The sequence below is a fragment of the Asparagus officinalis genome, chromosome 4 (assembly GCF_001876935.1).
Source record: "Asparagus officinalis chromosome 4, Aspof.V1, whole genome shotgun sequence".
NCBI lineage: Eukaryota > Viridiplantae > Streptophyta > Magnoliopsida > Asparagales > Asparagaceae > Asparagus > Asparagus officinalis.
In genome coordinates this window covers 141813942-141839454 of record NC_033797.1, presented here as the reverse complement: position 1 = coordinate 141839454, position 25513 = coordinate 141813942, and the positions used below count along the sequence as shown (strand labels likewise).

General features: G+C 37.3%; 2 protein-coding genes across 2 annotated transcripts; one reads left to right on the top strand and one right to left on the bottom strand.

Moving 5' to 3' along the window:
• LOC109839596 (sphingolipid delta(4)-desaturase DES1-like) lies at positions 1073–4458 on the top strand. The gene is made up of 2 exons (XM_020408085.1): positions 1073–1406; positions 3390–4458. The coding sequence occupies exons 1-2, from the start codon at positions 1254–1256 to the stop codon at positions 4227–4229; spliced, it is 993 nt and encodes a 330-aa protein (XP_020263674.1). The 5' UTR covers positions 1073–1253; the 3' UTR covers positions 4230–4458.
• On the bottom strand, positions 5879–24692 carry LOC109839408 (beta-hexosaminidase 3). Its single transcript, XM_020407833.1, has 15 exons — positions 24547–24692; positions 24248–24461; positions 23934–24008; positions 22008–22043; positions 21814–21925; positions 21172–21242; positions 16411–16541; positions 15937–16002; positions 13155–13255; positions 11928–11987; positions 10748–10781; positions 9399–9497; positions 9265–9324; positions 7187–7437; positions 5879–6432 (listed from the first exon to the last, which is right to left on the bottom strand). Exons 1-15 carry the CDS (start codon positions 24690–24692, stop codon positions 6266–6268), a joined length of 1623 nt encoding a protein of 540 aa, XP_020263422.1. The 3' UTR covers positions 5879–6265.

Sequence of the window (25513 nt, the reverse complement as noted above, 5' to 3'; positions counted from 1 at the left end):
ATTAATAATGATACGACGCACAACAAGATCCATAACGTCATGGACTATTAGTTAACATACCGACCAAATGCCCAAGAAAAAAAAGAAAAGATTTTGAACTTATAACGACACAGCTTGTTGTCCGCTTGTCATCATCACATGTGTTATATTTTTCAGTTTTATTGTTAAATTAAATTAAATCAAAAATAAATAAAAAAGAAAAGAAAAAAAAGGAGGAAATCTTGAAATTATAGCAGATGAGTTGTGTGGCTCCACATTCAACTCAACATATTGATGGTGTTATATTGTATTTCCTTCTTTTCTGTTTTTTTCTTTGTTAATGTATGATCCCCCCCCCCCCCCACCCCCCCCCCCCCCCCCCCCCCCCGCCCCCCCCCCTCCAAAATTGTGAAAGGAAAAATGGTCAACTGCATATAATCAAGGGTAAATTACACTAAACCCCAAATCACTATTCTTCAGCAAACCCCTAAAACATCTAAAATCACACTAAAACCCTAATAACTATCGGAATTGCAGAAAACCCTCAATAAGTTCCCGCATTTTGCAAATAAACCCCAAACGACATAAGTCCATACTACACGTTGGCAACACATATTAGGTCCTAAATTGTGATTTAACACCTCCATGGGGCTATCTGCAATACATGAAAACTTATTGGGGGATTTTGCACAGTTCCAATAGTTATTAGGTGTTTACTATTATTTTAGAAGTTGCTAGGGGCTTTGCTGAAAAATGTTAAATTTTTTTGGCGTTTAGCGTAATTTACCCTATAATCAATCATCATACGTTATTCAGTGGCAATTATCCCGCCCCTGGTTTGTAACTTTTAAAAATTGGATCACATGTAACCCTTCCCTCCCCTCACTCATGAATTCTGGGGTGTCAAATGCAATTAGCTTGAGGTGCAAATTCGCAAATAATTTATTCTCCGCACGTTGCGGAGTAACAACCTCAGAATTTGTTTGCTGCCCATAAATTTTTTTAGGAGGACTAATATTAGAAGTTACTTAATCTAGAGGGACTAATATTAGAATGTGCAGGTTCTCTAAATAAATTAAAGCCCAATCAATCTCTGCCCTCTAAAAAAATTATTACAGAAAGACCCCAAAGGTTGTAGCTTTTTTCAAGGCCGGGAGGAGCAAGGAGATCTCTTGCCTCTCTCTCTTCCTCCTCCTCTAAAAACACCACCTTTCTCTCTTTCTCTCTCTAAAAACGCCCCATTTTTGTGGAGAGAGAGAGAGAGAGAGAGAGGGATGGGAGAGAAACAGGACAGAGAAGGAGTAATGGCCACAGATTTCTTCTGGTCTTACACGGATGAGCCTCATGCATCTAGAAGGAAGCAGATCCTCTCCAAACACCCTCAGATCAGGGAGCTCTTCGGCCCTGATCCATGGGCCTTCCTCAAGGTTTGGACCCATCGCCTACATTCTCAGCCTCTCTTTTCTTTTTTGAATATATATATATGTATATATATTATATATATACTATACTATATTATAATATACGTGTTATTTTTCTATCTGAGGCTGATCTGGGCATCGGATGTTTTTGGGTCTGGATTGATAAAGACTTGAGTTTTTGCTCGTGGGTTTTCCGGCATTGTGTCGATTCTCTGCGGACGCTTTTAATTCTGACAGGAATCTGGTGTTTGGTTCGAATATGATCTGATACGTTGATTTACAATGTGGGTATTGGATATTTCTGGGTCTGGTTTGATAAAAATCTGACCTTGATGAGGCTTTCTCATGATATATGCGGATTTGCTTCATGGGTAGTTTTGTAATGCGTTGATGGAAATTTCGTGTTTCGCTTGAATCTGAGAAATGCGTTGGTAATTAAGGTGAAACCTTTTTTTTTTTTTGGTGTAGATTGAGTCTGTTATAGATTTCGCAGGTATTGGTCCGTGGGATAACTCTGGCTTTAGATTGAGGAAGTGCAATGTTGATGGATAATTTGCTTATTGGTTATGGGTATGACAATGCTTATAATACCTTTCAACCTTGGCCAGGCTGAAAGCTGAATTGTCAATGTATAGGGTGTGATGAAGCCGAAAGGGACACCTCCCGCATGAATCTAATCCAAACCTGAGTAAAAAACTACATTGGAGGAATAATCTTTATATCCATATGTATAAGTCTAAAATTGGAAATGATGTGCATGACTCTTTTGCCTCATCTTGAAAAAATAATAGATAAGGCTATAAACATATCATAGTCAATACTATGCACTATCTTCGAATGCACTAACTGATTGGAGCGCAATGCTTATGAGTTATAACCACCTTTCTTGGCATTTACTTCATTTCATGTGCTCTTTGCACCAACAGGCCCCTTTCTAAATCTATCTATCAAGCGAAATGGGTCGTAACTTTTATTTTCATTATATGGTCAATTGAATTGAGATCCCTAAACTTGAATCTTGAATTGATTGTAAAGTGAGCTGTGAGATAGGTGTATTAATATGATTTTATTTAGCATGTAAAGCTTGTTAAATTAGCTGTAATTGAACATGCAATGTGTGGTAAAATATCACGTTTTACTATTGTTCTAAAAATGCGTTTTTTTTTCATGATATCATGCATTCAGGATATCAGATTCTATTTTACGAATACATTTTAGAATCTAGTCAAAAGTCTTATATTTCCTGAATCCTCATGATATAGGGTCTAGTTGAAATCTTTTTCTGAAGCCATTTTAAATTTTAGCATATGATATTTGGAGATTAGACCTGATTCAACCTGATAGTGCTCATGATTTATCACAACTCTGTTTACATCTGAAGTTTTATGAATTTGCTGGTGATGCTTTTCTTCATGTTAATTTCTAGAGCTTCCATCCCTTTTGATCCCTCGTTTGATTTAAATCTTCTTCACTGTTTCAGGCATTTTTATAGCAACATCACTTAATCTCATGAATTAACTCGTGAAAACATATTAATGGATAAAAAGAAGGGGTCTATTGTGGATAGACCTCCTGTACTGTCGCCAAATTGAACTTACTACTCATGTAGTCGCGTTGCTGCAGATAGAAACCAGATTAAAAGTTCTTTTAACCCTTTTTAAGCGGTCTATCTGCAACAATATATTTTTACTAGGGGGTCTGTCTGCAACAGTAACTACATGGGAAGTAAGCTCAGTTTGGAGATGATAGAGGAGGTCAATCCACAATAACCCAAAAAGAAACGAAGAAGAAAAAACTCATGAGCAATTCAACGTCGAGCTGCTTCTCCCTTTACTACGGAGTCCTGAAATTTGTTCTCTCTTGCAAAAGACTATTTGGTCACTGTCAATTGGAACTATCGAATCAAATACATCCGAATGGTTTGATGACTAATTTGTTAATTACTTGGGGCTTTCCCACCGCTAACGATATTCCCTTTTTTGGTTGCAGATCACTGTGGTTGTTCTTCTTCAACTCACGACCGCGATTCACCTCCGCAATGCCGGCTGGCTAAAAATGTTAACCATTGCCTACTTCTTTGGCTCCTTCCTCAACCACAACCTCTTCCTCGCCATCCACGAGCTGAGCCACAATCTCGCCTTCTCCTCCCCTGTCCTCAACCGCTGGCTTGGCATCTTCGCCAACCTCCCCATTGGTGTCCCAATGTCCGTCACCTTCCAAAAATACCACCTCGAGCACCACCGCTTCCAGGGCGTCGACGGCATCGACATGGACGTCCCCACCCGAGTCGAAGCCCTCGCAGTCACCAACTCCTTCACAAAATCCATCTGGGTCCTGCTACAACTCTTTTTTTACGCTCTACGCCCTGTTTTCCTTAAACCCAAACCCCCGGGTTTATGGGAATTCACCAATTTAGGCATTCAAATTGCGTTAGATGCAAGTCTCGTCTATTTCTGGGGTTTTAGATCCCTTGCATATTTGATCCTCTCAACTTTCGTTGGAGGAGGAATGCATCCAATGGCGGGTCACTTCATCTCTGAGCATTACGTGTTTCACCCGGAGCAGGAGACTTATTCGTATTATGGGCCTTTGAATTTGATGACTTGGAATGTTGGATATCATAACGAGCATCATGATTTCCCCAGGGTTGCTGGGAGCAGGCTTTATAAGCTTAAGGAGATTGCTCCAGAGTATTATGACAACTTGGAGTGTTATAAGTCTTGGAGTCAGGTTATTTATATGTACATCATGGATCGGACTGTTGGACCGTTCAGTAGGATGAAGAGAAAGGCGTCGAATAATGATGGAGCCGCGAAGAAACAGAAGTAGAAGGCGGCAGTGATGATTGCCTCTGTGATTCGAGATTCTTGATTGGGATTGTTGTTTAAGTACGTTGGTTCGCTAAGGATCAGAAGGGAACTTCTTGATCATCCATTGGTATTGTTTGAGAATCGCATGTCTTTAATTCTTTTCTCGAATGTCATGTTTATAATTTAAACTAGAATTGAACCTGCACTTCTTTTATGCATATGATTATTTATCGTTGTGGTCTGGTTGAGATTTTTCTTGCATATTCTCTTTTGCCCATGTTGATGCAAAGTTTGGTTCATGATATTGAACAAGGAAAATGCTAAGTGTACTGCAAGAGTGTACTACTCGTGTATTACTAGACACAAAGAAGTGGGGTCCTCATAATTTCTCTTTGCAATTTACAAGAAAATGCCCCACTTTTTGTGTGTAGTAGTTATTTTCTCTTTCAAATGCTTGTTTAAAATGTTGCATTATTCCTATATGATTCAAGATTTTCCATTGGTATAGTTTGTTAAGCATGTTGGTTATAGCTTTATTAGGGGTCAGAAGGGAACTCCTATCAGCCATTTGTTGTACTGTTTTCTGAATTGGATCTGTTACCTACATTCTTTTATCAAATGTCATGTTTCTAGTGTAAACTACAGAATGAGGCCTGCACTTTTGTGCAGATGACCTTTTGCCGTTCTGGGCAATCTGAGTTGCTGCTTGCATGCTCACTGTGGCCCGTACCGATGCAAAAATTGGATGCCATGACGTTCAACAGACTGAAGGACGTAATTTAGTGGTCTGCTAACAATGAGAGGACCCATCTATATCATTCTAAATTTCTAATAATCTCAAGAAAGTAGCACAGTACTTTCAAAAATTAATGCTGATAAATTCTGCTTGTTAACTGAGTAACTGTTTCACCAAATTAGACAGATGAACATGAAGAAGAACTAAGGGACTGCAGTAGCTTTTCATTAATTAGACTTCAGTGGTATAGAATGAACAAATAATAGCTTATATAGACAGAACAGTCTAGTACAAAAAACAGGTGATTTAAGACATTGGTCCTTAAATTCGCAACTTGGAGAGGAGAGGCATAAGTAAATAATTTAGGAAATATTTTGTATGCTGCAAGCGCAAATACCGAAAAGTTGCAACTAAGAAATGTTTCATATGTTGTTTGTTGTAGAAAACTAATTTTCCAATGCAAATTTCCTTTTTGGAAAGACAAACTAACGTCCAAACTGACTACGGGGTCAGATAAAACTGGCTTGACAGACTTGGATGCTGCAAATCAAAGGAAATTTATGCGAAGAACAGTGGCTGAAAAGGATTCCTTTCGCGAATTGTTATTCGAAGATTCCATTATGAGGAGGAGTTCAAATCCATTATCAAAATTCTTGTCCAATTCCCGTGCAACGGTTATCCTTCCCTGAGCAGTATCCGACTGAAGAGGGAAAATGGCTGTTCGGATTCAGACAGGTTTGAGGGGATGGATAAGCATGTAGGAGGAATGCAGGAGAGCTTGGATAGTTTTCAGATACGTACTGTTGGCGGTTGTGGTGGTCTTGACGATAGATGGCCAGCGGTCGCAGGCCTGATATGATATCACAATAGCTGTCATCTCTCTTGATACTACAGTGAGAAGAAAATTTCATATGTTGTATGTGTCAACAGTGTGTATAAATGCACAGATATTTCATTTGCTGAAAGCATTAGCATCGTTTTCACACTGTTTGACTGATATGTTTGAATCGCGAAAGATCATTTTTCACAAAAACATCAAGTGATTTTAAATTTCTTATTTCATCGTGTCTAAAGAAATGTCTTCGAAGCACACATTTCTGATTGAGAAAAATTTTGCTCCTTGACAAACAAGCGATGCATACAATTTAGCCATGCGAAGAACTGGCTATGCGAGACTTCTTTTTTAATTTGGGAAGGAATCTGACTACTTCTGCTTCTTTGTAATCAATGGTAGAAGCCTCAATGCATCGCCAAAACAATCGGAGGAATCCCTTCACTTGAAGAAGTGGAAGCCTGAACCTCTAATTTGAGGAATGCTCCTATTGCTTATAGCATGAGCCTGGCCCTCTCGGGGCCTCTCGACCAAGTCCGTCGAGTGGTGCAGCGGGAACCCCTCTCTGATTCAGCAAGCACCGGAAATGAGCCAATCTTCCTGCGATCAACTCTGGATCCTTTGCCAGCTTTTCCAATGGACTCCACAACCGTTCTGAACGACACAAGAGATGCTCGACGTCAGCATATTTTTCTATGAAAAGTGAGAAAAATGCGATAGAGTGACTTGAAGTTAACGATCATGTTCCTTGCTAATGCCGTATTTAATGAAACTTTTTTAAATGAAGAGTTACTTATGTTGCACTAGCTGATGATGGTAAGGGGAGGATAACCAGGACAGTAGATAAGCAAATTGCAGGACTATATATATGCCACTGAATAAAGAACTCAAACTAAAAAGAGCATGCTTGTACTTTTTGTTGCTCTTTTGCTTCTGTAGAATATGATAGAATGACAATATGTAGAAGAGGAAAAATAAGGAAACACCTTGAATCCATCGTTTTTGTTGCCCTCAGATGAGGAGATATCTCAGCAATGCTGAAGAACAGCAGTGCATAAAACTAACATATTTGAATAAGTTTCAGGAAACAATCAGAGCTATGCTGAAAAAGATTTAGCATTAAGATTTTAGCAGTTGAATGATAGAAACATATAGAAGAAAGCTCATTTTTCTTAGAATCCAAACAGCATCAAGGTTGGTTAGCAAGGTCAAATCGCAGAAAGTACATCTACTCAGAAATTATTTTACGCAGTAAGAGATCAACCTAAGCCAAAAAAGTAAGGATCCAATGAGAAATCAGTAAACATTTGAAAAAGAAGCTAACACTTCGGTTATTGCATAGCTTAGTATCTTCCTGTATGATTATTGGGTATTTGCTATAGAAATAACTTAAAAACTAATATATTACCTGCTGCAGCTGCAGCTCGTGGCCAAATAGTTTGTTGTATATCTGATGCATCTATGTGTTCGCCCCACATGCACACCTCACCACCAATAACCAACTTCTGCTGTTCAGGTCTAGAGATGTTCACAAGAGGTTCATTCATATAAAACCCTTGCCATGTTGCGTCTAAATGATCCAGGTACCACTTATCCTGGTTGCTCACAATGCACCTTAGCCCAGCAGCAACTACCTTTTCAGCAACACCGCCACCGAGCCTTATATAATCAACAAGAAATAGTTGCCAGTTATAGGTGAATTTTCATTACTCTTAGTACTCGACAATTGTTACAGAAAATGATATTAATATATTTCTCCCACTTCAATTAATTCTACGATAGTTTTGTAACATATGGCTGCTGAAAAGTTTCTTGAAAAGTAACCAAAAAAGAGCTCTGCGTGACCTTGAACATTTGTAGGCATGCCCATAAACACCCACAGGAGCCTAGTATCTCTCATTTCTCAACAGCTGAACACTGGTGGCGGGCGAAAAAATATGGCCATTTCTGCCGTAGACAATTTTCTATTATATATGACATCTATTCAGTTAACTAGGCAGTATTGGGCTTGGAAAGACATGATTAGTGAAAATAAAGGAACCAAATTTGACCATGCAGTGACAGGCTATGCATATCATAATCCACTGGAACTTATTTTTGTACTCCCTCTAAATAATTTCCAAAGGTTTCAAAATCAACTAAGTACTGTTGTTGTTTTTCCCTCGTAGTTTGTTAAACTCCATGCAGGTAACAATTTTATTTGTTCCTTAACCCGTTCAAAACTGTAATTCGAACTTAAACATTACCCAGTTAGCCTAATAACGACTTTAGAGAGATCGCACAAAATCATGTTGCTAGTATATGTCTTCCTGGGCTATGTTTTTAGGAGTAAAAGACTTCACTCTGCTTGAATCCATATTTAATTTACATAGTAAACTTTCAGTACAGCGACAAAAAAAAAAGAAATTCTCCACAAAATATGGAAGAATTACAAATTTGGTAGAAGAATATTATGGTAGAATATCATGAATGCTTGCATTATATGCCGATTTAATGGTGATTAGAGAGAATAATGAAAGGTGATACTGATGATTGGAGAGAACCATGGAATGATAAAGTGACTTCGACAACGGTAATCAGAGAATCATGGAATGCCATGGTTCTAGCTCAAGCCAGCATTTCATAATAGGCTTTGTGTTTTCTACATGTGTAATGTGCCCAAATCAATATTTTTTCCCCTAAACATGAGGTTGTACCTTGGATAAAAAACGCATGCTGATGGATTCATTATTTCATTTCCTGCTAAGCGTGTAAATTTTCACTGGAGAGAACTACAGTAAAACGTTTTTCTTCCTAAAGATAGCCAGCAAGGAGATTGCAACCAGCTAATCTATTCCAGGTGCTAGCAAATCAAATGACATGTACATTTCATTGAAAAGAGAGTATCTCTGGGGATGGAAGGGAAATTACATAAAGAGGAAGAAATCAGAATAGAGGACTAAATACAGAAAGTAAGCATCACTGTACGTACAAGTGGTTATAGCTGTGCAACTCGCAACTAAATTATTTGATCCAAGAGCCCAGTCATCATTTTAGGTCTTTAACTGTGAAAAACAAATTATTTTACTACCCTAACAAATTCCTCATGTTTGTTTTTCAAATGCCAGTCCCATGAGTGGCTATGTTTAAAGGACAGTACTAATCTTCGTATGGCCGCTGAATGGACAGCAGGATAATATATTTCCAGCCAAATACTTTGGCAATATTTCCAGCCAAATACTTTGGAAACATATCTTAAAATTTAGTGTACTTAAGAGAAGATACCAGATAATACATATGATAAGGGTATGCCTTACATCCTTTGATAAAATTGAGATAGATGAAAGAAGGAACAACACAAAGTTAAATATGATATAACCTATATAACTGGTGAATAGGGCAAAGATCTTATACCCAGGTGTGGAGCATGCAAGAGTGAGAATGAGTTTTTGAGGATAATCCAGACAGAGCCAAAAGCAGAAATTAGTGAAGATCAGAGTATATTACCAATTGTGCACCACTGTTCGAGGATTCAGTTTGTTTCCAAAATTGTTGAAAGTCTCCTCCCTGCTCCTCGGGAATAAAAAAAATATGAGAAACAAACTATAAAGAGAAAAGGACTCCAGAGGAAGTTTCCCTACCAATTAATGACCTCATATCCATGTGATAATGCAATTTTCTGAGCTCGTAGGACGAAATATTCATAAGCACCAGATTCATCCATCTTATGCTGCTTTAACCTGCACAGAGTATTTGGTAAGACATTTGAAATTAGAAACTGGCAATATGGATCCTTTGTGTGAGGTGCAGAGTGTTGGATATAAGACTAATTCATGAAACGAAAAGGAGCACCAGCAGTCAATTCATGGTGTTCAAAAAATTATCACATTTAGAGTCTGGTTTTTTTTCTTTTTCTTTTTTTTTGGCGCAATTTGTGAAGTATAAAATTATTCTCCAAAAGCCATTGTGTGAGGAAACTGTGCTGCGTGGTGAATGATAATAGATTTCTCTAAATATCCAAAGGAGAGAGGACAAGTTCAATCCGCACTCTGTCATTAAGTTCCCAGACGTAATAAAATGTAATCTCTAGTTACTAGGTCGATGATTTACTGAGCAATCATTTTTTATAGTTTTAACCTCTTGTGTGTGTGTGTGTAGACTTTTATGCACTAATATCAAGATGAAGTTATATTTGGGTGCTTAGGATTTTCCTAGAACTTTAAGGACCATTAAAATGATGATGGACTGCTTAATTTGTAAGTTAAACTGCTAAATTCTAATATCTTAAATTACATATAAGAAGCAGCAATACAAACTCGTAATTAAAAACTTCATGGAAGCATCAGAAGAGAAAGCTTCTTGGCCTTTGACCTTCAGTCAAGGCATTTGAGATGACAACGTCAAAAGTCAATGGTTCTCAATCTAAACAGCTCTTGGTTAAGTTTGCATTGATGGAACTTGGAACTAGATTCTGCTAAATTCATCTATGTGTAGCCCCCATACTGATATAGTGTGTTACATCTCTCTAAGTTGCTAACTTTTAGCATTTATGCTTGAGATACTTTGGTCCCTCTGCACTACTGATTATAGTTGTGTCAGTAAAAGATACCATTTCTATGAAATCACTTCACTAACAGGTTGAAAGTTGAAACTTGGAGACATTATTGATGTCTACAGGACTGCAGACTTGTATTAGGATTTTGCTGGGAAACTGTGAAGCTATATGATGAGGATAGTCCCATCTCCAAATGCTTTTGATTTCATCCTTTTCAGTGGAATATGACTGTCGCAGAAAGAAGGGTACGAGTTTAATAAGAAAGATTGGGTCTTCTATGGAAGAAAATTTTCTATATTTTGAATTTTTAAGAAAAAGGATCTTGCCTTATTTATTAGGTGTCTATTTTCGCACTAAAAATTTGTTGCTAGAAAACCAGTATTACTGTTTTCTAATTGTCCAAATATAAATGGAATCATTTCAAGAGGAACATACCATTCCCGTACATGAGGAGTTATTGTCCAACAACCTGAAATTGTAATAAGAAAAAGGTGCTTTAGAAAAATTTGCATCACATGTACGTTATTTCTGGTATCAAGACTAGAAATATGTGTTTTGAGTGCGAAAAAAGAAAATGTTTGTCCCAGTGGAAATATGAAATTTCTGAATAAAATGTTAAGCTTGCTCGATAAACGTTATACACCCACAACAAGAAAAGATGAGCTTTGACTTTGAAAGAATGATCATATAACATGGTATTGGGGTGAAAGTTCTCAGTTTATAACAATTTCAGTTTATAACCTTTTCACTGACAACTTAACTATATTATAGTATTAATATTATAAAAACAAGGGCTTGATTTTTTTCCTGCTTGCATCTGTGGGAGTGTTGTGTATGTGCATGTTGCTGTTTGTGGGCGTCCATGCTCACCCATTATGTATAACATTCCATGCTGCGTGAAATGGTTTAATTGGAACTCAATATTTAACCTTCTAGAAGGAGTGATTCATAGTTATTTGTAAGTAAGTATTCAAATAGTGAAATGTAACCTGAATACGTTTGAGATTCCTCAAGATTTTATGTCTTGGTTCCAAATTATAATGCTTTCGCTTGACGGAATGACGCCATTACTTCTTATCCTATGCTGATTAAAGTAATTCTAGTGTTTAAATTCAAATTCCCTCCCCAACCCCCCACAAAAAAAAACACACTCTCTTTCCATGTGGGTTTAAAGTATAAGTTACAGAGAGAAATGAAAAATATCAAAGGTAGAGAGACCTAAATGAGAAGAATGGCATAATTGTCCAGAATATTGTATGGGGACCTTCAGTATGAGTCTGATGACAACTAACCCTTGAAAGAGGAATAAAACGGATAGCAATTTGAAAGATTATACTCTAGCGGTAGCAATGAAATTTGAAAATGAACTTAAGAATAGTTTACTGTACATCTCCCTATTCATATCTTACTTTCTGTGGAGAAAAAAAATTCACCATGATTATAACATCGACATAGATGGCAAAACTCACAAATTCATGCGCTCATCAGCCGGGGGGCGGGGGCGGGGGGGGGGGGGAGGAAAAAAAAACAACAGAAAGCATAATTAACTGGAAAGTTAGATTTGTTTCTCTCGAAAACAGAAAAAAGGGAGGAAAAAGGTAAACATAAGACTTACTTGTATTAACTTCATCACCTCCCAAGTGAACAAATCTGAACTTAAAGACCTTGCTAAAATCTGAAATGTTCAAACAATAAAGAAATTTCTTTCAAAGGATAATAATAGTTCACCAGAGAAGTCATACTTTTGAACGACAAATATACTACAGAAATGTTTCTCATGTTAAGATGGCGACTTGATGTAATACACAATACACCAAAAATATTCTACAAGTATACAAGTTACTAGGAAAGAAATTTGACTCTGTTGCAACAACCAAAACTACATGATGGTCACCACCAAAAATGATTTACACTGTTCACGTATATGGTAATGCTATGTAGAAAGAGTGACTATATATAGAGGGTTTGATGGGTATGAGGTGGCGGCTCCTTTAGCAAAATGAGCTACCAAGAGATAGATTGGTGAGACTCACCCCTTTTCATGTGACAAGTAGGGTGGGCCTCACCACATGACTATCTTTTTGTAGCTCATTTTACTAAATGAGTCACCACCTCATACCCATTTTTTCCATATACATGTGTGTGCCCATGTGCGCGCCTGTAAACCACATCAAATGGTTCCGGGTTGAATGTTCTTCAAATAATTGAATAAAAGGAATCGTATGATAGGTGGATTTGCACTATTCCTACAGTTGTTATCAACAAGTTGCAATTCTCTCATAGCGGAAATTGCGAAAGGATGGTCATGATTGCTACATGACAGAGCCCGCTTTGCATGATACTCTGAATTTTATTACATATATCCTCTCCTCGGCCCTCGCTAAGTGGATGCAACAAATCTTTCTGTACCACATAAATCAGTTGATTGTGTTTTAGTATTTATCTTTCTTTACTATTCAATTTCCCCGGGTTTTCCCTAATTGGGCAGTCTTACAATTCCAACGCTTCAATGTGCTCATGATCGATGGTACAAGGAAATTAACTATTATTAATGCATTCAATTAGCAGCTGATTCCATTGACACAAGAGTGTTGTGCATTAAGCATTACATGAATATCGATCTTAATTTCACAATGGATCAAATACTTTTGGGAGGAGAATTCATCAAGTTTAGAAAATTCATGTATTTATATACTAGCGATCTGGCTAGTAACTAACAATAATTTTCCATGAATCACTTTGTAGGTTTCATGTGATATGTTTGAGTGTTTAGGTTTTGGCATGAGTGCACTATATACAGGTTAAAAGTTTCCTTTGACTTCAAGTGGGACAAAAAATTTACCTGAAAGGATCCCATCTATCACTTTGAATGTGGACTCCTTACTAACATCCAACGGCTGTTGACAATCAGTTGATGGCCACAAATAAGGATAACCCTTACCCCTGTAAAAGAGAGTTGTGAAAAAACTTGAAAACCTTTTTTGTGCTGTAAATGACAGGATATTCTAACTCATAGAACTACAATAGATATTGAAACTATGGAGTTTAGGCTCCAAGCTCAATCTTCAATGCATATATCTTATTGAAACTTTAGTCATGCAAGGTTTTTGTTGTTGTAAATGGTCTTAGGCAGTGATCACTTTATATTGTTTCAGTTTCCACTGCGTATTCATGTTTTGTATATTGTTCTGGGCAGGGCCGGATGAATGACTTTCGGAAAGTGGTGTCACAACATAATAAGCTAAAAAGTTTGAACCTATCCTTGACAAGTTTACCCAAAAAATATTGTCGAAAAATTAGGATTAGCAAGGTTAAAGATGCTCTAAAGAAAATAAAAAGTCGAAGAACCGTAGGACCGGACGATATCCCTATTGAATTTTGGAAATGTCTTGGAGATATAGGCTTAGGATAGTTAACTAAACTATTTAATAAGATTATCACGACAAAAAGAATGCCGGATGAGTGGAGAATTAGTACGTTGATACTGATATACAAGAATAAAGGAGATATACAAAGTTGTTCGCATTATCGATGTATAAAACTCATGAGTCATACTATGAAACTTTGGGAGAGGGTAATTAAGCAAAGACTAAAAAATGAGACAAGTATATCTAAAAATCAATTTGGTTTTATGCCCGAGAGGTCAACTATGCAACCTATACATATTTTGAGAAGGTTGATGAAGAGATATAGAGAAAAGAAAAAGGATCTACATATGGTTTTTATCAATCTAGAAAAAGCTTATGATAGAGTGTCTAGAGAGGTAATGTGATGGGTGTTAGAAAAGAAACATATATCTAGTATATATATTAATGTGATTAAAGGTATGTATGATAGATTAACAACTAGAGTAACTAATAATGGAAAGACTAAACCATCTTCAATTATCATAGGTTTACACCAAGGGTCAGCGTTAAATCCTTATCTTTTTACATTAGTTATGGACCAACTTACTAAGCACATTCAGAATGAAATCTCATAGTGTATGTTATTTACCAATGATATAGTGTTAGTTGATGAAACTAGAAGATGCATTATTTCTAGAGTAGAAAAATGGAAACAAGTTTTAAAATATAAAGATTTTATAATTAGTAGAACAAAAATAGAATATATAGAGTGCATTTTTAGTACAACTAGGAAAGGAAGAGAGCCTATGGTATATATTGATGGCAAAGAAATACTTAAAACTAATCATTTTTGCTATTTAGAATCAATCAATAGGCATGATGGTGAGATAGAGGATGATGTTGTGTATCAAATCAAATCAAGATGGTTGAAATGGAGGTATACTTCAGAAATCTTATGTGATCGTGAAATACTAATGAAACTAAAGGAAAATTTTTATAGACCGGTTATAAGTCCAACTATGTTTTACGGGTTAAAGTGTTGGACAATTAAAAACATGATGTTCAAAAAATGATTGTAGCAGAAATGAGAATGTTGCGATAGTCTTGTGGGTATACATTAAAAGATAGGATAAGAAATGAGTGCATCCATAGTAAATTAGATGTTGCTCCTATTGAGGATAAAATGAGAGAGATTAGATTAAAATGCTTTGGTCATGTACAACGGAGACCGCTTAGTACACTGATTAGGAAAAACAATAATATTAGAGTTAATGGGGCTAATTCTAAAGGTAGACTAGAATGACTTGATTAGAAACAACTAAGAAGAATATGATTAGAACTAACTTAACGGAGGAGATGACATATAACAAAATGGAATCGAAAAATAGAATTCATGTAGCCGACCCCAAACATTTTGGGATAAAGGCTTGGTGGTTGTTGTTGTTGTTGTCGTCTGTGAAGTTGTATGGCATTAGAAAGTGAATGTAAGAAAGCGAAAATAACTTCTCTAGAGTTTAGAATTTTTACTATATCCTATGGGTCATAGAGAGGAGGAACTTTTTGTAAGAGAGACTGCAGATGATCTTGTCACGACTACAAATTTTGAAGGTATATTAAACTCCAGCTTCTGACTAAATTTGGAGTAATAAATGTTTCTCACAACTCAACACTACTGGCCATGAAGCAACTAAGACACTGAATATAGTGAATGTTTAAATTAGTTAGTTGAATCCTAATTAAATATGCAATGTTTCTAACACAGGTTTTCAAAGATAATCATAATTCATAGGTCCTTTGGCAAAGTGGTTTCACAAGACACCACTTTGCCAAAGGTAATCCGGCGCTGATTCTGGGATACTGATACAGTGTATGGTAGCGTGGATGTATAACAGGATCTGATTGAGGCTTTGGCACATGCATGGGTATTTTCCCACCCTGTGTTTACAGTGCCGGCCAAGTTGCATGCCTGTGTATGTGTGAGGCCACACAGATGATTTGCTTTTTTAAGGGATAAAAGAGTGACTTTTCAAAACCGCGGAGGAGGGGGTGGCGCGAATGATTCTAAGTAGTTAGGGGGTCAACTTTTCCAATAAAATAATAGCTAATGATGGTAAACTTAGCTAGTTAAATGTGCAGTTCTCTCCAGGGTTTTAAGACCTCATCCTAATGAAGTCGATTGATGGTGGTACCTCATTGGAAGTCACAAGTTAAAAGCAAGACTGGAACACAGATTCTTCATAAGATCAGCAATGCAAAACAACTTAAGAGAAAATTTACCATGACAATGCATGACCAGGCACATCAATCTCAGCCAAAACATTAATTCCTCTCCTTTCTGCATAACTGCAAGATTTAGAGAAGTCTGTAAAAAACTGATCCAGAGTAAACCACTTAAGTAAGAAAAGCAGACATATAGAATGAGGATTCATTTACGGTATGAATAGGGCATAGAATTGGGAATGGCGCATTTAGAGATAATCTACTATCATTATGTTAAATAGTCAACTTAGTAACGAAAAGAAAGCAGTATGGTAGGACACAATAGTATTCCTCACACCAAACATGTTGAATGTAGAAATTGGAAAAAAATGCCCCTTTTAACTTCCCTCTCTCCATTTCCCCTCTCCTTTATTTTTTACCTTCTTTTTTTTCACTTTATTTTGATTGGGGTGCTCCCACAAGCCATGATAAAATGGTTAATTATAGTTAAAAAAAGAAAAAAAAACAGCACACTGGGGAACAAACACTTACTGTACAATATCAACAGCATCAGCTATAGTATATCGTTCTACGGAACTATATGCACCATTCCATAGTTTGGGATAGGAAGGAATTTGAAGAGGAAAAGATTGTGTATCCACAATATGCCAATGCAGAACATTCTGTATAACAGTAAAATATAGTTAATTAGAATTCATATACTGTAAAAAAAAGCATAATGCAGAGTTCATACTGAATTAATTTGTATATAGTAAAATCACTCCCAATCATCTGTAAAGTAATACAGGACAATAAATGTACAAATTTCTCAAAAGTTGCAACAGTCAAAACTGTTGGAATTAATTAAAAGAATGAGTTCTTTTGCAAATATGATATTTTGAGGGGTACATTTGCATTTTTTCCTTCCTTATCTAACTCTGTAACGCTTCGTTTCATTATCCTCCGTGTTTTCCTTTTCCGTTCTTTCCTATTTTCTTCAGAGCGGAAATCTCTCCCCTCGATAACGTCGGCGTCTTCTCCGCGACAGCGGAAATCTCTCCCACGGTAACATCGGCGTCCTCTCTGGCCTCATCAACGACAACCGGAAAAACTCTCAAGGGCTATAAAAGGGGATATCAAAGAAATATGAAAAAAAACAAGAAAAGAAAAAACAGTGAACAATTCTCAATCTCTCGCTCATAATTCTCTACAATATTTTGATTTTTTAATTTTAATTTTGGGCAAACATCCATTGAGCAAGAGATCAAAGTTTCGCAGTAAACTTTGGTGCCGGCTTTCTCGGGGATTCTTACCGCTAGGCGTAGTCGCATAAAATCGTCTCTGCGAATGTGACGACTATTATTTTAGGGTAGTGATCACACGATTACCCCTTCTCAGGCCTGCGTTTTTCTAACCCTCTTTCGAATTCTTTTGATTATTTGCAGTGTTTGTTTTATCTAACAATCTAGAACAATAGCAACATTATATTCATTCTGTTTCAAAGATTCAATCTGAAATTTTTGTTCTATTAATTTTTGCTCTGTCATTGTTTTTCTGTGCCTAATTTCTAAACCAACAATTGAATGATCAAGTTCTTGATAGTTTTGGATTCTTCTGAAGCTCCTTTTTAAAAAGAAGCCATAGATAATGAAATTAAATCTATTATAGAAAATAATACTAGGGTTTTAACTGACTTACCTCCAGGATGTAAACCAGTTGGTTGTAGATGGTTTTTCAAGAAAAAATTAAGACCTGATGGAACCATTGAGAAATATAAAGCTAGACTAACAGCAAAAGGGTATACTCAAAAAAAGGGTATTGACTATTTTGATACATACTCCCCTGTAGCTAGGATTTCAACTATTAGAGTCCTTCTAGCCTTAGCTTCTATTCACAAAGATGACTATTTACCAAATGGATGTTAAGACCGCTTTCTTAAATGGTGATCTCGAAAAAGAGATTTATATGGATCAACCGGAAGGGTTCATAGCCAAAGGTCAAGAAAGAAAGGTCTGCAAATTGATGAAATCTCTATATGGGCTTAAACAAGCTCCTAAACAATGACATCAAAAATTTAACAAAATCATTATAGAATATGGTTTTTCTATCAATGAATTTGATAAAATGTGTTTACTCAAAAGTTATTCACAATGATTGTGTTATCTTGTATTTGCATGTAGATGATATTCTCATCTTTGGGACTTCAATCGAAGTCGTTCTAGAAGCTAAAAATTATTTATCAAATCAAAGACTTTTGACATGAAAGATCTTGAAGAAGCTGATTTGATTCTTGGAATGAAAATCTCCAAAACTTCTAAAGCCATTTCTTTGAGTCTATCCCATAGCATAGAGAAAGAACAAATTTTCACTGTAGACTCAAACCAACTTTTAATTACCAAAATCGACTCATTTTTTTTAAGTATTAAAATCGACCCACTTTATACCACGTAAGCTTAATCTCATTTCCTAATTAGTCGGGGTTACCAATCCCGACTGTTTAGGAGGTTGTTAAACCCCAATTAGAACCCTTAAACCCGATTTTTAATGTCCTAAATAGTCGGGATTGACAACCCTGACTAGTTAGAAAATGTGATTAAGCTTACGTGGCATAAAGTGGGTCGATTTTGGTAATTAAAAAAAATAGGTCGATTTTGGTAATTAAAAGTTGGTTTGAGTCTACAGTGAAAATTTGTTCCACAAAGAAAATGTTAAAAAAATTTGATTTTCATAAGTGCAAACCTGGAAGTACACCTTATGATTCCTCAATCACCTTGAACAAACATGATGGTGAGTCTATATCCCAACATAGATATTCACAATTGATAGGCTCTCTTCTTTATGTGACAAATCAAACCAGACCTGACATTGCTTATGCAGTAAGTAGACTAAGTAGATACACTAGTAACCCAAGTCAGGAACACCGGAATGCATTAGAAAGAGTCTTTAGATATTTGAGAGGTACAACCGACTATTGTTTTAACTTATTCTGGATACCCTAATGTGATTGAAGGGTATAGTGATGCTAACTGGGTCACTGATTCTGACAATGTAAAGTCTACTTCTGGATTTATTTTTATGCTTGGCGGTGCTGCTATATCTTGAAAATCTTGTAAACAAACAATGATTACCAGAAGCACCATGGAGTCTGAACTTATAGCTTTAGATTCTTGCTGCTCAGAAGCTGAATGGTTGAAAAACTTTATATCTGAACTCCCTTTTATGTCTGGACCTATTCCTCCTGATATAGGTCTATTCACACGGACTCCAGATCCACTATAGAACTTTTAAAACAAAATATCATCAATAAAAAGTTGAACAGACATCCGCAGATAAGATTTAAATCTATGCAGAACCTTATGGGAAATATGTTGCCTTGGATTTTATAAAGTCAGAGAAAAATTTGACAGACCACTTGACAAAGGGTCTATCTAAGAGTGTAATCCTAGAATCATCGAGGGGAATAGGGTTAAGCCCATAGTAGAGTTCACTAACAGCGGGAATCCAACCTTTGATTGATGAGTTATTCTCATGAAAAAGGTTCAATGTGGTAGAAACAAGCTAGCTTGGTGAGCTCGTGTGGAGCACTGACTTTCGGAGTTATACTCCTTTTGTAGTGTTGGATGCATTTATGACTTACACCATGTTAGTTACTCCCTCATTCCTATGGTGACAGTGCTCTTATGATGTGACTGGGAATGATGAGTTCTACTCTTAATAAGTCTAACCTTTGTGGGGGTGTAATATCCAGTCACAGTACCCTTGGAGTGTTATGCGCAACGAAAATTTCGATAGAGTTTCTGGTGCACAATAAGAGAGAAAGATCGCAATAAGAATCCTCGTCTCACCAAGGAAATAAGAATCTGAAGCGAATATCTCAACAAAGTGAGATATCAGCTCTTCCTCTCATCAGTTCTAGGACTGATATGTCAAGGGAACCTAATAAACTATTACAATGGTCATTGTGATCTCTTCACGCGTCCACAAGCGTGGTGGCCCCCAAGCCACGTTCACATGGAGGACTTATCTACGTAAGAGAAACCGTGACGGTCGCGATTAGGGACATGGGGCTGAGTCCTAATAACTCTCATGAGACGGTTATTGTGAGCATGGCCATTATCGCTCCTATCTGCTCGCTCAATAAATGGAAGCATATTATGTGTGCTTTTGTTAATTTCTGATCAAAGGGTCTAATTCAATGTCTAATTCATTATGTCTTTCAGATTGCGACACATGTCACTAAGTAAAGATTCAAAGCCGAAAGCTATCTTTGCCGAATTCATAATATGAGGTTGCCCAACCTATATTTTGTTACCATTATCATTGTTGTTGTTATTATTATTCTTTCATTCCCCAGAACTCAATCTTTTGGGGGGATTGTTGGAATTAATTAAAAGAATGAGTTCTTTTGCAAATATGATATTTTGAGGGGTACATTTGCATTTTTTTCCTTCCTTATCTACGCTTCGTTTCATTATCCTCCATGTTTTCCTTTTCCGTTCTTTCCTATTTTCTTCAGAGCAGAAATCTCTCCCCTCCCGATAACGTCGGCGTCTTCTCCGCGACAGCATCTCTCCCGCGGTAATAACGGCGTCCTCTCCGGCCTCATCAACGATAACCGAAAAAACTCTCAAGGGCTATAAAAGGGGATCTCAGGAAAAAATGAAAAAAAAATAAGAAAAGTAAAAACAGTGAACAATTCCCAATCTCTCTCTCATAATTCTCTATAATATTTCGATTTCTGATTTTAATTTTGGGCAAACATCCATTGAGTAAGAGATCAAACTTTCACAGTAAACTTTGGTGCCGGTTTTCTCGGGGGTTCTTACCGCTAGGCGTAGTCGTATCAAATCGTCTCTGTGAAGGCGGCGACTATTGTTCTAGGGCAGTAATCACACGATTACCCCTTCTCAGCCTGCGTTTTTCTAACCCTATTTCGAATTCTTTTGATTATTTGTAGTGTTTGTTTTATCTAACAAAAACTTCTAGAAGTCTTTGTATTTTTCTTACCCAAACAAAATAGCACTTATTTTAAGAAGAAAACAAGATAAGCTGGTTAAATTCCTATAGAACTTTTAAAACAGAGAAAAGGCTTTAAAAATCTTTGGTAAATCTACGCTTAGATAGTTCATGCATGTACAACAGCATGGTGAAGAAAAGATTACAGGCAAATGAATTTGGACACAATGTGTGAATTCCATAAGTTTTGGTCAAACAAAAATCAAGAGTTGCAAATGGAAGTATTATGCTAACAAGCATTCATTTCACATTCAAAAGACTCAAAACCATAGCGGACTCTAGTTGAAAGTTGCATACCAACTTCGAATAGGTCATAGAATCAATAACACTCTTTATAACTGGCACAGGAAGATAATGTCGTGATGTATCTGCATCATACACAAACATTGTAACACATGGTATGTGGTTATTAGATCAAAATGAAATCAATGCAGACAATGTTCTCTTTGGATATCAAAATGAATAAATAGAGGGGTGCTGGATATTTCATACTATTTAACAAAAAGATACTTTTAGCCAACATTTAAAAGCACTCTCCTTTTGAATCGGGTGCCAGCAAATGCCATTTATGAAAGAAACTGAAGGGTAGCATGTCATTGGTAGGATTATTTGATAAATGTACAAATAGCACTTGCATCTAAGTGCAAGGTGCCAGAAACATTTAGTGGAAAATATAATAAAAAATATTTTATACATGAATTAACAATATAGTAAATATGAATAATTGATTATTGAAATAACATTTGCATATACTGCTTTACAAAATGTGTAGTATGCACTTTTATTTTTAAAAGCCTTTCTTTTGCTGTAGTAGTTTCATAAGGAAACTTACTTAAGATCTACAAGAAAGTAATAAAGAAGTGTTTAGGAATACTATAAGTCTATAACACAGGTGTGAGTGAAAAATATACGAAGAAAAAATATATTCAAATGGCTCACCAATTAAAAGCCCTCTATAAGGAAACCTAGGGCGATCAATGATGGTCCAGGGAGCCAAAGAAATCTCAATAGTCCCACTAGCAAGATTAATATCGCACAATTGGCTGAACGTCTGCAGTAATAGATGTTTATATTTCCACAACTGATCTAGTAATAAAAGGATGCAAATTTTGCCCTTGATGAGTATAACTAACCTGTAATGCATGAAGTGCTCCATAAACTGTCTGTGCCTGAAAAAAAAAAAAGAGAATGTAATAAAAGAAGTTGTATATCTCACTAAGTTAATTTGCCTCTGAAGTTATGATCATACAAATTGATATAAGGAGAAATGATCAATACTGACTGCCTAAATTCTTCAACAATCTCCAATTTCTGTTTCTATAGTAAGAGTTCTTTTCCTCACCTAGCAACATTTCTTCTCCGTCATTTATATTCATCAAAAGAACAATGAAATGAAGAGGATGTTCATATAATTGCCACACATGCAAGGACCAATATCAAATTTTAAATTTGATATAATGACTATCATTGATGATAATAGGATCATGGCATCATAATAGGATATATGAAGAAATAAAAAAAATCAGTAACTATATGTCCTGTACCATTGTTGTACCCATGAATAGCCAAGATATCATCAACTTCCAGCTAGCACTCAGTGGTTCGCTGTATGATTTTTAGTATATACAATAATAAGACATCTAAAAACCAAACTTTCTTTCATAATGAAGATGAAGATTCCAAGAACAAAAAAGCCAATGAAATTCTCAAAAAAGACAAAAGATCAAGGTCTTGGTCTACCAAAAAGCATTGGTAGATAAAACTTAAAATGTTTTGTCAAGAAATGAATTGAAAAAATTCTCTGTAGGCGTCAAAAAATACCTATAGGTGTCCGAACACGGCTCGAGACAGAGAGAAGACAATAAATGTCATCATTTGAGTCAAATAGGATCATTCAAGACCGTATAGAAGCTAACGAGCGCATGAAGCAAGTCAGCGAGGCGTACAAGTCAACAAAATGACAAAAGACGCAGAACGACGAAAAATAAAAGTCCGGAAGGCTAAAAATGACTAAGTCTCGAGCTCCCGCGGCCCCGCGGGACGCGGGGACACCATTTGATGTCCCGCGCCCCGACGGGACACTATTTGGTGTCCCGCGCCCCCGCGGGACGCGGGGACACCACTTGGTGTCCCGCACCCCCGCGGGACACCAGAGTCTGCCGCGCGCGCCAACTGCCCGAAAACATGTTTTTTTTATATATTTTCTCGGGATTTGTTCGTTCCAGAGCTTCCCAACTGATTGGATATCATCCACAAACATGATTAGACCGTTGTCAACTGAAGATATGATCAAATCTCTCATTCTTATCTAAATACCCCGCATCCGGAGCCCTATAAATATAAACCTAGAGCCTCCTTTCAGAGGGAGTGAATTATTATCAAGACGAGGAGGTGTTGCCAAGTTGGAGAGCAATGGAGCACAAATTTCAGAGGAGGTTAACAGATCTCGGCGAAGTTCTTCAGCATGAAGAGGGAGAGTTCGAAGGATCTGAAGCCCCGTCCGTCGTTCCTTGAGATTAGGCTTAGTCTTAATCTCGAGAAGAGCTACTGATTTCGCTTGGTCGATTTCAGAGCTTCAAGCGAATACTTCCTTGGTGAAGTAGGAGCTCTATCAATTTTCCGTCAACCGGATCCGATCCGTAGGCGGTCCACGGATAAACCCCGTCACTGACAAAGATCCCGCGAAAGCAATGGTCGATAAACACCTGTTGTGTGTTGTTTGAAGAAATTATAATCTTATATTTTCATTGTGTAAGAAGATCTTATAAAAGGATCGACTTTTTATTTATTTGAGTTTATTGTAACGGCTAAAGTTGTAATAGATTCGATGACAATAAAAACAACAATTTCTGACCCAAACATTCTCAAAAAATGATATTTAAAATGCAGAAAACTTCACAAAAGGAGCAACCGAATTGTTATAACCATCAGTCTCTATTTTATACACCTTCTTGGAAACTGTTGGGTAGCATTGCGTACATCAATTTACACTAAAAGCATCTTACCCTTCTGTAAAACAACATAAAATGTTAGTAAACTAAAAAACTAACAGTACCAACCTGGATAAGGGCATATATGGGATTTCCAGTCGCTGGAACCGACAGTTTGTAGGATTCATCAACGTTGTAGTTCAACTGCGCATCAACCAACAGAAAAAAGTTTTAGATTTGCGCGACCGAAAACCCAATAAGGGGCTATTGAAGTTTATAAACAGTAATATTTTGTATCGTGGCCCGAAAAGTTATCAAAATTTCGGCTTTCGCCCATGACAAAAAAATCCTCAATTCCCCATGTAAATGAGTCTCCATTACCGTATCTTCACCATGCAAGCTACAAATTTTGACAATCAAATTGGTACGACGCATGCTCTCACCTCGTCATCGGGGGAGAGGATGACGACACGGACACCGGCGAGAAGACCGGAGCCCGAGGGGCCCCCGTCGACGGCGTGGCCCGCTTTGATCTCGTCAAGGACCCTCGAAAATGCGTCCTTCAGCACCCCAGACCCATCGGCATACCTGCTCCCTTCGCTCCTCAGCTCGAGCCCTTCACCCAAACGCACGGCCTTGCTGCCTCTGCTGGAGAGGCTTCAGGCGGAGATCCCGAAGATTACGAGGCAGATTTGGAGCAAGGTTAGTCACCTTTTTTTTTTTTTTTGCATTTTCAAATTGCTAGTCCTGACCACTATTTGATATTTCAGGGACAGTGACCAACAGTGAAGACGAATTCCGTCCTTTTAACAGATTGACCCCGCCGGCCTCGGCGCGGGAACCCAAGAGGAGGAGGATCCCGAGCAAAACACCCAGCGAAGTTGCCATTTTTGATGGGTTGGAGAAGCAAAAAGGAGGCAGCTTTTTTATTGCATTTTGGATATTTAGGTCGAGGGAATAAATTTTGGTTCCCAGTCCAAAAGGAAGGAGACAGGATTCTCCCCACTCTCGAAGAGGCCGGGGCTATTCTGGGAAGGAAATGGGTATTTTGGGAATAGCAGCCGAAGACGGTGAGAGCCTTTTAATGGGTACAGATTCTCTGAGATCTGCGAGAAGACGTGGGAGGGATTTTACAGGGGCATTACGGGAAGAGAAGTCACGTGATCCAACTAATCTAAACTAAAAAAAAACATTAGAAGTTGTAATTATTTTGGCGGGGGGGTGGGAGCCTTTAATGGGTACAGATTCTCTGAGATCTGCGAGAAGACGGAGGAGGGATTTTACAGGGGCATTCTGGGAAGAGAAGTCACGTGATCCAACTAATCTTAACTTAAAAAAAACATTAGAAGTTGTAATTATTTTGGCGCGGGGTGGGAGGGAGGCGTGTTGTCCGTTGCTGTGTTTGGTTACCGGCTCCCCATCCGTATCCCTGCTCTCTGTGAGAGTTGGTTGGGTCGGTTTTTAAACTACTCTTTTGTCAAACCGGGTCGAACCGGTTTAGATTTAAAAATAAACTGAACCAAATCAAATCGATTTCGATGCGCTCGGTTTGCTTCGTTTGGCTTATGTCTAGTCATGTCAAAATTAGAGAATAATTAGCTGAGGAACAATACCCTTACTCCTTTAAGCATCTCGCTCGTTTTGTATCCGGAGTTCAAGAGAAGACTCGTCAAAACGATTACTCTATAATATTTATCAACTAAGATGCG